This window comes from Puma concolor, chromosome D4 (genome assembly GCF_028749965.1).
Source record: "Puma concolor isolate L17-30 chromosome D4, mPumCon1.1.hap2, whole genome shotgun sequence".
Taxonomy (NCBI): domain Eukaryota; kingdom Metazoa; phylum Chordata; class Mammalia; order Carnivora; family Felidae; genus Puma; species Puma concolor.
Window position 1 is genome coordinate 32590374 of NC_141679.1, and position 13319 is coordinate 32603692.

The window sequence follows — 13319 nt, forward strand, 5'->3', positions numbered from 1 at the left end:
TCTATTTTGTAAATAACATAATTCCCAGTCTTAATACATGTGCTTTACATTTTAAAACACGTTGAAACCTTTGAAGGAAGGGAATCTAATATAAGTGATATTGAGAACAAGGTGGCTTATCTACTACCTCATGGATCAAAGTTATGTTTTACCCAACACAGATTTGTCTTTTAAAGTAACAAACTTCTTTTTAGAGGAAACTCACCAATATGAAGTAGGTTTAAGATTGGGAGCCCACATTTGTGGGCATAAGTGAAATATCAGATAAACTTAAAGCTATACTCAAGGTGCTTTTAGGATTTATAATGTCTTTTAAGTGTTAGAATGTTTAGTTATAAAAGTGACCTTTTCTAACTAAATGCTTATAAAGCATTACAAAAGAGCCACCTTGTGCTGACCTTTGTTCTATAGAGGTATTAATGATATGCCAGCTTCCATGGGAGCAGAAAACTTGACGACTTCAAAATGTTTTAGTTCATAAATGCATGCTAATAGCAATAATAATAAAGTGACCCAGATCATCAGATAGCAACCACCACATTATAACTTGTCATAATTTTTAGATCAATTTCATAAAGTCAAAATTTTTATATCCTATTGTTACGAGTGTTTTATGGATTATTGAGTAAAAATGAGTATTTTTCTTTGAATCTGAATCACTCGGTTTTAAGTAGTGTGCCCTTAATTTCTGATTACCGTGTGAAGTAAAGAATATATCAGTATGATTTCAAGAATTTGTTGCATACCAAATTACATAGTCTGTTTTTATGTCTTCCTTCTCTATTATTTCTGACAGTAGGATTATTTAACTGAACCAGCAGAGGAGACAGGTCAGATTTGCTGGTGAAAACATTCCTGAAGTAGGAGTCCAGTCCCTAGTTAGTCTTTTTCTAGTGAGAAAGCAGCTCTTTAGGAGGAATGATCTTAAAAGGAGTTAGAAATATTTTGATGTGTTTTTGTCAGTGAAAGTATATCTTGAATTTTTAAAAGTGCTTTTTTAAGTTGTCTCATCTGAAGATTATATTTACCCTTTAATAATAATGAGTTATTTTGCTTGAATGAGATTTGTTTCCTAACTACCTGCACTTGTAATGTAAATGGTAAATGTTTTTCAAGCTTTTAAAGAATCTAAGTATAACCCTGTTTACCATTATGTTACAATCTCAGAAAATAATTGACAAGTTGTAAAAATGTTTGTATTTAAGAGAAGGTAGTGAAAATAAAATTCTGACTGAAAACAATTTAGGATTGACTTACCATAGGGACTCTGACATCCATTCAGTTAATTTATACATTAAGTTTTGAGTACACATTGTGATTATAAAGACCTCTTGAGCAAAGATACATATATGTTTCATAAACATGAAAACCAAGGTCAAAGACCCTTAGCTCTGACCCATATTACACTTTTTCCTGACTAGCGTATGGTCCAGTTTATTTTTCCTTCTCCACTAAGAGGGAGTTTGACCCTTGCTTCTTGCTTTGAGAAGGTTGTTCCTATTTCTTCTCAGCTCTTTCACTTTATGAAACTGAAGTGGGCAGCAAGGTATCCTGGCCTTCCTTTGTCAGGGCAGTTAGAAACAACCAATTGAGCTGCAGACTAATGGTAAAGCCTTGTTTTGCATAGTTTGATCTTCTTGGAATCTCTTCACATACTTGAACAACCTACATACTTAATGTGAAAATAGAAGTGAGTTATTAATGCCAGTTAGTGGTGGCAGTTCTGACTAAAGGTCCTTGTAAGTACCAAACCATTCTGTTCATTAATGTGAAAATAGTACTTATTCTTTTCCTTGCTCTTTAAGAAGATGAAGTATGTATATCTCAATAGGTATTCCATAAATAAGATATACTAACACTAGAAGATTGGATACATTTTCTTCTACCTCCCAGAGATTTAATGCATCTCCCTTTGAGATTAAAAAAAATTAACTTGGTAAACTCCAACTATTTGACCACATTTATGAAAGTTTTTTTTTTTTTTTAACAAAACACTGTATTTACTTTAACAATATAACTGTGATGAAGAGATTTGGGTAGATTAGACATTTCATCTTACGGTGAATTTCATTTGAAGCTGCATAAATAGAATTATGCCCTGAAAAAGTATTTTGTATCATATCTGAATTTACCAAATTGGGTGTGTGTGTTTTTAACCTTACATGTTCTCAGTGGTGTCTTGTCACTTAAGTTAGGAAGTAGGTATCTCAGAGGAAGAATACTAATTTTAAATAGTTTCTGATTTGGTGGGAACTTTGGGGTTTTTTTGTTTGGTTTGGTTTTTTTTGTTGTTTTTGTTTTTTTGGCAGGACTAAGTTCTCCCAAGAAAGGTCTTCTAACATAACCTTACTGATTAATTACTACTAAGTGAGTACACATACTAAGGAAGCTTCAAGTAAATCAGGTGCTGCTTCTCACTCACTGTTCCTCCTTGTTCATGTGTCATCATAAAAATAGTGATCTGGAGGAGCCAAAAATCTTTATTATCATGATTTAGTGCAGGCATTTGATTGCTTCAGTTTTATTTAAACTTACCTTTTTACTAGAAATCTTTAAACGATAATTTCATATTAAAATTGTTCTTTAATAACTTTTAAACGGTAAGGAATCTCTATCATCTGGAATGTGGAAAGTAGACCTAGAAAGGTCATTTGTACCTTGCTGACAAATTTATTTTTCTGGATTTCTTTCTACATTATTCCAGCAATATACTTCACTCCCTCCCTTATCAAAAATAACTACTACAACAATCACTTGCTTTAGTGTCCAACTTTCTCCCTTCCCTCGTTATTTAAAAAAAAATTCCATGTATTTCTAGTTGTTTTCTATTATACGTGGCACAGATGTTATTACTTTCAGAAGAACCCTACAGGCTATCTGAGAACCAATCCCCTGGCTTGGGGGTGACATCAGAAAACTGATTTGTCTTCTCTGCTGGTGGGGGAAAGCATAATCCTATTATCTGGAATAATATGGAAAGAATCATAGAATCTTAACTATCAGGTAAGGCATAATTCACCTTTTAATTGAGCTAATAATGCGATTATATACTTAAAGATTACTTGGTATAAAGACTTTGTTTTATTTTTTAGGGCATTGGCCCTAAACTGTGATGCTCCATTGGATGATAAAATTGGAGCAGAGTCTCGGAATTGGAGAGCTGGTAAGCCAGTCAGAGTGATACGCAGTTTTAAAGGGAGGAAGATCAGCAAATATGCTCCTGAAGAAGGCAACAGATATGATGGCATTTATAAGGTGCTCTATCTGGCATGACATCTTGTTAGTCATTTTTCCTGGGCTTTCAAGACAGGGTTGCCACAGGGAACTACCCTACAGTGGGTGGGCTAAAGGAAGTAGTAGACCACCTTAGTTGGTATCTCTACTTTTTCTGGAAATGTAACAGATATACAAAGTGAGCTCCTAACTTTGATATTTTTTCTCTTAATGCTTATTTGAAGTCCATAAGGGCAGAGTTCTGTTTTAGGTTAAGTTTTTTATAAGTATATATTCTCTGTGATAAAACTATTTAAATAACATGGGCATCATAGATACTGATTGTTATATCTTTCAGAATTATTTTAATTATAATAGATTTTCAGAGCCAAGCACATTATAATTGTTCAGATAGGTTGTATTGTTTTAAAAAATGGAGGCATTTACTGCCACCATTTTTATATCCTATTATGCGAGATTCTATTATTGAGCATAATCTTGTTAATATTTCAAACTTATAGCAATGGGTACTTATGTGGGAACTACCTTAATTAAAAATCAAGGTAAAAACAATATTCTAGTGATTTTTTATTTACTATTCTTAAAGCAAGTATCTTCTGAAGTTGCATTCAGTTAAGTCAAGTGTACTTAGTTAAACTAGTAATGTGGCATTATGAATAAGTCTAAATATTAAATCTCAAACTAGTACCAAAATAATTATGATTTAGGTGGTGAAATACTGGCCAGAGATTTCATCAAGCCATGGATTCTTGGTTTGGCGCTACCTTTTAAGAAGAGATGATGTTGAACCTGCTCCTTGGACCTCAGAAGGAATAGAACGGTCAAGGAGACTATGTCTACGTTTACAGGTTAGATTACATTTGTCTAGGCTACCTGTATGCTCATAAAAACACACACCTCTGTAGTATCTTTGTGCCTTAACACTGGATACAGCTCACAGCAATTGATCAGTGGACTGTAAGGGGTGAGGAATGAAATCATTCAAGTATACAGAAGGAAAACAAATAAAAAGGTAGTAGCATTCTAGGTGTCAAACTGCTCTAAGACCAAGAATTGTGCTTGGGAAAAACCAAGCCTTCAATGAAAAGTAAAATAGTTGTAATTCAATTTGGAAATGACTTGAACAATGAAGGAGAGGGATACATAAAATTAATATAGAGAAGACCTTAAGAAGGGAAGTTTATCATAGAGGGCACAGGGGGTGTGTCTCTGGTAGGGGAAGGGGGAGGTGGCTTATAAGAGTGGTCTGCTTCTCCTACCCTTCTCACTTTTCCTCACCCCTTTTTTCTCTTCCCCCTCAAAGCTGCTTCCCTGTCCTGTCACCACCTTTAGTGCTTTGCCTTTTTTTTCCCCTTTGCCCATGTTCAGCTGTTAACCCATATAAGACTTTGTTGGTTTTGTATGCATAATGGATGGTATGGCTACATTCCCCCGTCCACTGCCTATGCACCCTAGACTTTGTCCCTGACACTGACTTCAGAGCATGGTTTGAGTTCATCTTCCATCATTCCCCATTGTTGTGCTTCCTGTAAAGACTACCAGCTTTTCATTTCCCCTGGCTCTGCCCACACTGCATGTGTAGGGGCTGAACTATGGGCAAGTGTCTGACCACCCAGGCAGGTGAGTGTGTGTTTTCTAGTGCAAGTCTGTGTCTGTTTTTGTTTTCTTTTTAAACTTGTAGAATTGATTGTTTAAATGAGACCCATCAGCTGATAAAATAACTGCCAATATTCTTTTTATAACAATATAAAAAAATAACTTGTTAAATCCATTTTCAAAAGAATTTTTCAGATTCATTGTTCAGCAGAGCAATGCTCTAGATAGGTTAGATTTGAAACTAAGCAGAAGCATGTAAGCTCATCTACTATGATTAAGTTAAAAACATCATTGATGGGGCCTGAAACATGTTGAGCTTTAAATATCAGTGTTATCAACAAAGCATGTTCTCCCCATAAGGGTAGCCAGTAAAACACAAATAGGTAGAATTTTATTCCTTAAAGTCTAACCTTTAGCTGATAAAGAATTCAGTAATTTAGTGTCTTTAGGTCCTCTAAAAGCCCCTGTGCCCCACCTTATTTTGGGAGATAAGAAATTTGACCCTTAATGTTGTGGGTGGGTTTGTTTTGTTTTGTTTTTTAAAGATTGGCTCCACAATTGAGTGTACTACCATCTCTATGAGTACCATATTGTGCTGTGTGGTTGATCTCACTTACCTTCATATCTAGATTCTTTAATTTCTTCCTCACACTTTTCAAGCCACCTAGTCAAACCTCCTGAAAACTTGTCTTTCCTCTTTTAGATCTGAAACTAAGATTATTATTTTATAAAATGGAATGTTTAACAGTCAAAACTACATGGTTTTACACTGAATTGGGGATTTTAATAGTCTTCTGTCCTTTAAATGTTTGTTTCCTTTATATAAAGTCTTTCAGTTTAGGGAAAATACGGACTCTTACCCCACCTCCCCTTTTTTAATTTCTCAGCAGCATCTAGAACCCCTTTTCTCTGTGAAACTTAAATCTATATTGTACTTTTTCCCCCAACAGTATCCAGTAGGTTACCCTTCAGATAAGGAAGGGAAGAAGACTAAAGGACAGTCAAAGAAGCAGGCTAGTGGAGCCTCAAAAAGGCCAACTACAGATGGTAGGTAATGATTGCAAACATAAGTCCTAAAATCATAGTTTCTAATAAAGAAAAATATTAAGAGAAAAATTTGAGAAACTCATAAAAAATTAAAAGCAAAGTGAAGGATTTTTTGGGGGTGGAGGGGTGGTGGGGGGCTTTCTGTATATTTTAATAGTGTCAGAGCCAAAATAGCAGCAAACGTAGTATTCTAAACTCCATCGGAAGTTAGATGCTGCTGTGTGTAGGTTATCTTCATGCTAAACATTAACTGGTACCAGTTAACTCTTAGGTCTCATAGTTGTGCTTAGAACCGCTAGTAAACCTGCTTATGTATTTTTAAATGAATCTAGATGATTGTCCAAGTGCCTCCAAAGTGATAAAAACATCAGATTCAGCAGAAGCAGTTGAGGCTTTCCAACTAACCCCTCAACAACAACATCTAATCAGAGAAGATCACCAAAACCAGAAGCTATGGGATGAAGTGCTTGCATCTCTTGTGGAAGGTCCAGTATGTAAAGATTTTTTAAATAATAATGTTTTATTATTGACATGATGAAAAATAATTTTCCTTTGCAAGTCAGTCAAAATGACGTTTTTATGTAATCATCTCATCCAGTGTCACTTTCAGAAATAATCTAAGGTAATACTTAAATGCTCTTAGGTGGATTTTAGGCCTCTTAGTTGTTGGTTTTAACCTCTTTGTGCCTGAACTTAATCATTTATGTTGAAGGCACTATTCATGGGAAGAATTTTCAGTTGTGTAAACACACTTAATTTAAAACTCATCAGGAAATTTTTTGCTATAGTTCAAAGTTATCTGATGATGGCATAAGTCTTAAGCAATGCAGGACATGTTTAACCTGTTTGTAAAATAAACCAGTATTGATTTATTTAAATACTTTATATGTTTTGGATTTTTTTTCCCATTTTTGGTAATCATGAAATTTTAAAGTGAAAAGAAATTACAACTGATGTGTGTGGATTTTGTGTTAAGCTGTGTTTTGCAAATGAGGCTTCCTTATCAAATCCTAAAAGCTGGAGTTTTCAAATGTGAATTGGCTATTCCTTCTTTGTTCACTTGCTTTTATTTATGTCTTAATTTATTTTGCTTAAAATTAGAATATTCTGTTTATTAGATATTAACCCCTTGTCAGGTGTAACATAATTACTTCTCTGCATTTTTTCCTCTGTGCAGCTATTGTGAGTGAACCTTAGTATCTTCTCTTGAAGTTTTATCCTGTCATCTTCTACTAATTTTCTTCTTTCCAATGCTCCTTTTATTTCTGTCAGTGTATTAGCCAGAATTTCTCATATGTCTGAAATCGGGTTAGTTAAGATCTATCTTTCTATCTAAATTTAGAACTCTGAATTTTTGTGTTGCTTTTTGTTTGAGAAATAGTCATCAATATTAAGGAAGGATGTTCCCTGATAAAATTTTTAAACATTTATTTATTTATTTCTATTTGTGTGTGTGTGTGTGTGTGTGTGTGTGTACATATTTTTTTTAAGATTTCATTTTTAAGTAATCTCTGTACCCAGCACGAGGATTGAACTCAGAACCCTGAGATCTACCCTGGCTCTACCGATTGAGCCAGCCAGACGCCTTACTTATTTTTTAACTTATTTTTGAGTAACACCCAAAAATGGGGCTCAAACTCATGACACCAAGATCAAGATGCTCATGCTCTACAGACTGAGGCAGCCAGATGCCCCTAATTTTTAAAGTTTTAGAAATGGGTGAAATTTATCAAATACCCTTTAGGAGTCATCATTTCCTTTGCTTATGTATGTGATAATGGGTTATTCTTGGTAAAATGAAGCTTACGTGTTTGGAGGACAGAAGGAAAGTGATTGAGCTCTGTGTGAAGTGTTACTTGCTTTTTAGCCAAGAGACCCAGACATAGTGAGAGTCTGACCCTGGTAGGTCATTTTCACTTAGAGAAAGTAAGGTGCAGCAAACAGTTTTTGATCATAGTCTAAATATTCTCTAGTTGGAGGGGTACAGCTGGTGGTTAGGTGGATAACGTGGGTGAGTTCCAGCTGTGGGTGGGCAGGAGACAAAGTAGCAGATACAGGTGGAGGAAAAAGCTACCTGAGTGTACATGGAAGTTCTCTTGCACATCTATTGACTAGTTTGGATGTGTGTATTGGACTTCAGTGTAAGACTGCTAATATGTGTATACTGTTTATCAATTAAAAAAATTATTGAAGTGATTGAGTCCTGTGAGACTTGGCAATTGTATGCAAACCAAGTATACTTGTGAGTTCTTTCAACGTAACTTTAATATGAAATAAAGTCAATAATTGACAGTTCTCAAGCCACAATTTTAAAAAAGGTGGGAGCACCTGGGTGGCTCAGTTGGTTAAGCATCTGACTCTTGGTTTCACTCAGGTCAAGATCTTGCATTTTTGTGGGTTCCAGCCCCTCATAGGGCTTCACACTGACAGTATGGAGCCTGCTTGGTATTCTGTCTCCTCTCTCTGCCCCTCCCCCCCCCCCAAAATAAATAAACTTAAAAAAAAAAGACAAAATTGTATCCAGTAGGTTATCCTCTGTTGGCAGGATCTTGCATGCCTGGGTGAGATGATTATGAGCTTGCTGCTATTGATTACTCTGGATGTGTATGTACTATTGTTGTGAACAGCTTTTATGCCCATTCTCTTCAGATAAGCCAGGAACACATTTATTAAGCCAGAAAAAACAAGTGTTGGCCATTGGTGGCTTTAAAATAAGTGCATATGTTATGTATATGTGAGTATATTTTTATCCCAATACCTTCCCAAGGCCCTACATGATCTGGCATGGGCCCTCTCAGACCCAAACGCTTCAGCCATATTTAAACACGTTCTGTGCTATTTAAACATGCTCAGCCTGTTCCTTATCCTAGGCCCTTAGACCCATACTGTCTCTCTGACTAGAAAATTCTTTACACCTTCATGTCGCTCACTCCTTCTTTCCTGTAAGTCTCTGCAAAGTACAGGTCTTCACAAAGGTCTTCCCTGGCTACGCTTTCTAAAACAGCCACTCTTTTACTCTGTTGCTTTAGTTTGCTTTGTTTGCTCAGTTATTACTATCTGAAATTGATTTTATAAAGTTCCATGAAAGGAGAGACTTTGCATTTTTGTCACCACGATGCAGATGAGTACCTAGCCCATTGTAGGAATTTGAAATATCTTAGTACATATTACAAGTATCATGGAGATGCCAGGGAAATTAGCAGTCATTAACAAAGTAGTTTGTTGTGTGTTGGGGGGTGTACTTGGTATTAAAGTTTGAGTATCTCCTCCCATTTTATTCTTCCAGTATATTGTATAATATTTTACTAATTCACTTGACTTTTATAATGTCCATAAATAAGTTAGTTTCAAGATATAACTTTGAAATGGGATCTTTGGTTTAATTTTAACTTGAAACTCTTGTAAATTCTTTTTTATTGACAGAAAAAAACATGAAATATTTTTCCATATTACCAGAAATAACTGAACAGAAGATTAGCCTTGTGACTATTCAAAACTCTACTTACCTTTCTAGTTTAAAAGAAATAGTTGGGTAAAATGGAACCAGTAATCGCTTTTGATGAGTATAAGAGTACCCATTTGATCATATTTGCTTTAGATGGCTCTACCATTTATAATTTAGTCCCAATTTGAGTAAACATTGGCATCAGGAAAATATGGGATTTTTGGATTGAGGCAAAATATCACAGAAGATAATCCTAGGAGAATAAATATGTTGATTCTTTGGAGTATTAGATACTACAGAGTATTATTGCCTAGTGCTATTATTTATTTATTTATTTACTTATTTATTTAGCTAAAAAATAAATATTGAAGTTTCTTAACAGCAAAAGATTAAATAAATAATGTGTTCATATTACTGGAATACCACCCACCCAGCTTTTTTGAAAAGAGACATCTATATGTAATGACCTTGAGACAAGCTATCCATGATTGATATTTTTCCCCCTTTTAAGTTTTTATTTAAATTCTAGTTTGTTGGGGCGCCTGGGTGGCGCAGTCGGTTAAGTGTCCGACTTCAGCCAGGTCACGATCTCGCGGTCCGTGAGTTCGAGCCCCGCGTCGGGCTCTGGGCTGATGGCTCAGAGCCTGGAGCCTGTTTCCGATTCTGTGTCTCCCTCTCTCTCTGCCCCTCCCCCGTTCATGCTCTGTCTCTCTCTGTCCCAAAAAATAAATGTTGAAAAAAAAAAAAAAAAATTCTAGTTTGTTAACACATGTCCATGACTGTGTTAAAGGCAAAAATAGTAATCTCTGGAATGTGAGGTTTAAGGGGAGACATTCACTTTTTAATGCCATATATTTTCACTTTGCAGCTTTTCCAAACCAATTATAAGATTTAAAACTAATGTATATATATTATGGAATGAAGTTTCTTCGGTTTTATATTTTCATATTTGCTTATGGTTACCGGTACTTTTTTTTAATACAAAATGTTTTAAATGTGACAAAGACATTTTTTCCCTAATTACTTATAATCTTACTAATTTTTTACAAAGCTAACCTTTTTTTTTTTCCTTCCCCCTGGGTGCCATTCTAGAATTTTCTGAAAAAATTGGAACAATCTTTTATGTGTGTCTGCTGCCAGGAGCTAGTTTACCAGCCTGTGACAACAGATTGCCTCCATAATGTCTGTAAAGTAAGTAGGTTTCTTTCTCATTTTCCCTTGTTAGGACAGAGGGCAACTAACCTCCAAACATAGTTTTAGCACGTGAAACATTTTTCCATGCAGCAGAATAGTTGTGGAACCTTGCCAGTTAAGAAACATTTCATTACATTTTGGCAGTAATGCATGTTTTAATTTATTTTAATTTTATTACTATAGACAGTAATAGTCAAATATGTATTCTATAGTCAAAGGTATTGTATCATGTTTGGAATTGTTGAGGAGAATTTGAAATGGAGAAGAAAGTAAGGTGTCATTGCTATTTTTGTTATAGCTTATGTATGTTTTATATATTGTAGTGCGGACTGAAATAATTCCATCCACTTAATGAAACCTAAAACAGATTCTGTCTGGTAGCATTTCCAGAGGAGTTGAATATTGCATTATTAGTGTGGTGTAAAGGGGAAGATTGGGTTTTAGTCAAACCAAGGTTGGAATCCTGCTCTACTGCTCAGTGGTTGTGTGTCCTGACCTAGCTTCTGAATTTTAATTTCTTTTGTAACATGGAAACAAATCTTCCACATATGTGTTTGTGCCTGACCCATATATTTCTGGAAGACACATTCTATGTTAAGTGATTTGATAAGATACATAACTTAGTTCTAAGCAGGGAAATCCTAAATTTCTTTTAGGTGTTCTGTTATAAAGAAGAGGATTAAAATCCAATGTAGGTGAGGCTAGTGAAAATCACACATAAATTCTAACACTCTCATTTTATTGGATGAGGAAATTAAAGCACTCAAAATTAAGGTCATTTACCTGAAGTCTCACAATATATGCTGGAAGTGGAACTTACAGCCATGTCTATAGACTAGTTTTCAGAGTGCAGATTCAGGCCTTTACAGTACATCTTAAGTTTCTAGTTCCTATTTAAAAGCATAAGCCATTGACTTTTCTACATGCTATACTCTGATGAAATTGGGTATGTTTTTGTTTCTGTTTTGATTTTGCCTTAGGATTGCTTACAGCGCTCCTTTAAGGCTCAAGTTTTCTCCTGCCCTGCTTGCCGGCATGATCTTGGCCAGAATTATCTCATGATTCCCAATGAGATTCTGCAGACTCTACTTGACCTTTTCTTCCCTGGCTACAGCAAAGGACGATGATTTGTCTACTACTGTGTTGCTCTTGGTGGCTTTTTGGACAATAAAGAATCTAAAATGGTTGGGGGGAGGGGGCGGGGAGGGTGGAAGCGCTATGGTGGACCATATCTCTCACGTTCTGAAGCAGCTAATCCTCTTTCCTACATAGCCATTATCTTGTGTGTGTAGTGAGAGGCCCATTTCTCAACTGTCTTTTAAATATCAAAAGGTAGTTCCTGTCAGTAACAACTAGTTTTAAATGAGTAAAAAGTCAAAGCCTCAGCTCTAGTTGATATCCAAGTTATGATTTATTTTGCAACTACCTCAGGACAGAAAAGACGTATGGGGATTTTTTAAATCATTGAGTAATTAGTTAAATGAAGTTTTAGCTACGCACTGCCTCCCAAATATTAGTTGTGCCTGGTTCATGTAATTTGATTTTACAGAAAAGGAAATGACACTCGAGATCTTTGGAACGCAGCTTCTGTATTGTGCATAATACATTTTTAATGTCTTCTTCCATTACAATGTGTTTTGCAAGGACAAGTTCATTTTTTAGCCCATTTTGTGAGCTCCATTGTGCTTTTTTTCTGGTGTTTTATGCAAGTTGACTACTAATGACTAATGAGAACAATATGAATGCATTGTTGCTGCATTAGTGTAATGTGGTGTGGTTTTGCACTTAAAAGAGGTATTCAGATGCTCTAGTTGTAAATGTTCATGAAAAGCCTCTTCTGTACTAGTCAAACTGCTTTTAGTGAGTCTCACCAGTGGTTTTACATCTGCAGAGCATTGAGGGCTGGGCTTGACTTTTGAGAGGACTGAAATGCTTCATATTGTGATCCTAAATTTTATATTCACTATATTCCCTAAAGTATACATTAATAAATATTTTATGACCAGAAAAATAGCTCATCTTACTTCACTTTTCTACATTTGTCTGGCTTGTAAGTATGTATTTTTAAGAAGTAATCACTTCCAGAAGTAATCATTTCCAGAGTATTTCATTGTGCATTTTAAAATAGACATTTTGTACAATTCTCTATTCTTGGTTTTTGGTAATAAGAACTAGTATGAACTAAGGACAGGTTTCACCTTATGTTTGATTTTTCTTTTTTAATTTTACTAAATTAGAAAAATTTTCTATAATAACTTGTCTTACGTTCAATTTTAGCATCAGTGCTACTTCTTATTTCACAGACATGAGAATATGCTAAAACATTGTTCTAGTCTCTGAAAGTATATTGTTTTCATCAGAGTAAAGTTTTAATATGATTGAATCAGTTTTTCTATTCCTGAATTCAGAGCCATATATAATGCCAATATTTATTGAATATATGTGTGTTTATTTAATCCTTCTGACAACCCTTAGAGGCAGTCCTGTTATCCCCATCTTATGGATGAACCTCAGAGGTACAGAAAGGTTAAGAAACTTGCCAAAGTTCAGGGGCTTCTGGGTGGCTCAGTCAGTTAAACGTCTGACTTCAGCTCAGGTCATGATCTCACAGTTGGTGGGTTCAAGCCCCACGTTGGGCTCTGTGCTGACAGCTCGGAGCCCAAAGCCTACTTCTGATCCTGTGTCTCCCTTTCTATCTGCCATTCCCCTGTTCACTCTCTGTCTCTGTCTCTCTCTCTCTCTCTCTCTGTCTCTCTCTCTTTCTCTCTCTCTTTCTCTCTCTCTCTCTCTCAAAAATAAATAA

The 13319-nt window shown here is 35.4% G+C and overlaps 1 protein-coding gene across 2 annotated transcripts in view; it reads left to right on the forward strand.

Annotated features, from left to right (window-relative positions):
- Nucleotides 1–12899, forward strand: part of UHRF2 (ubiquitin like with PHD and ring finger domains 2) — an 81049-nt gene extending 68150 nt beyond the window's left edge. Inside the window, exons 11-16 of one of the 2 annotated variants that reach the window (XM_086685228.1) lie at nt 3093–3255; nt 3942–4082; nt 5781–5877; nt 6210–6367; nt 10415–10513; nt 11497–12899. In XM_086685228.1, the coding sequence (XP_086541354.1) occupies nt 3093–3255; nt 3942–4082; nt 5781–5877; nt 6210–6367; nt 10415–10513; nt 11497–11643 (805 nt within the window). In that variant the 3' untranslated portion in view covers nt 11644–12899. The other variant, XM_086685229.1, reaches the window with a different exon arrangement.
- Nucleotides 12900–13319: the final 420 nt, after the last annotated feature.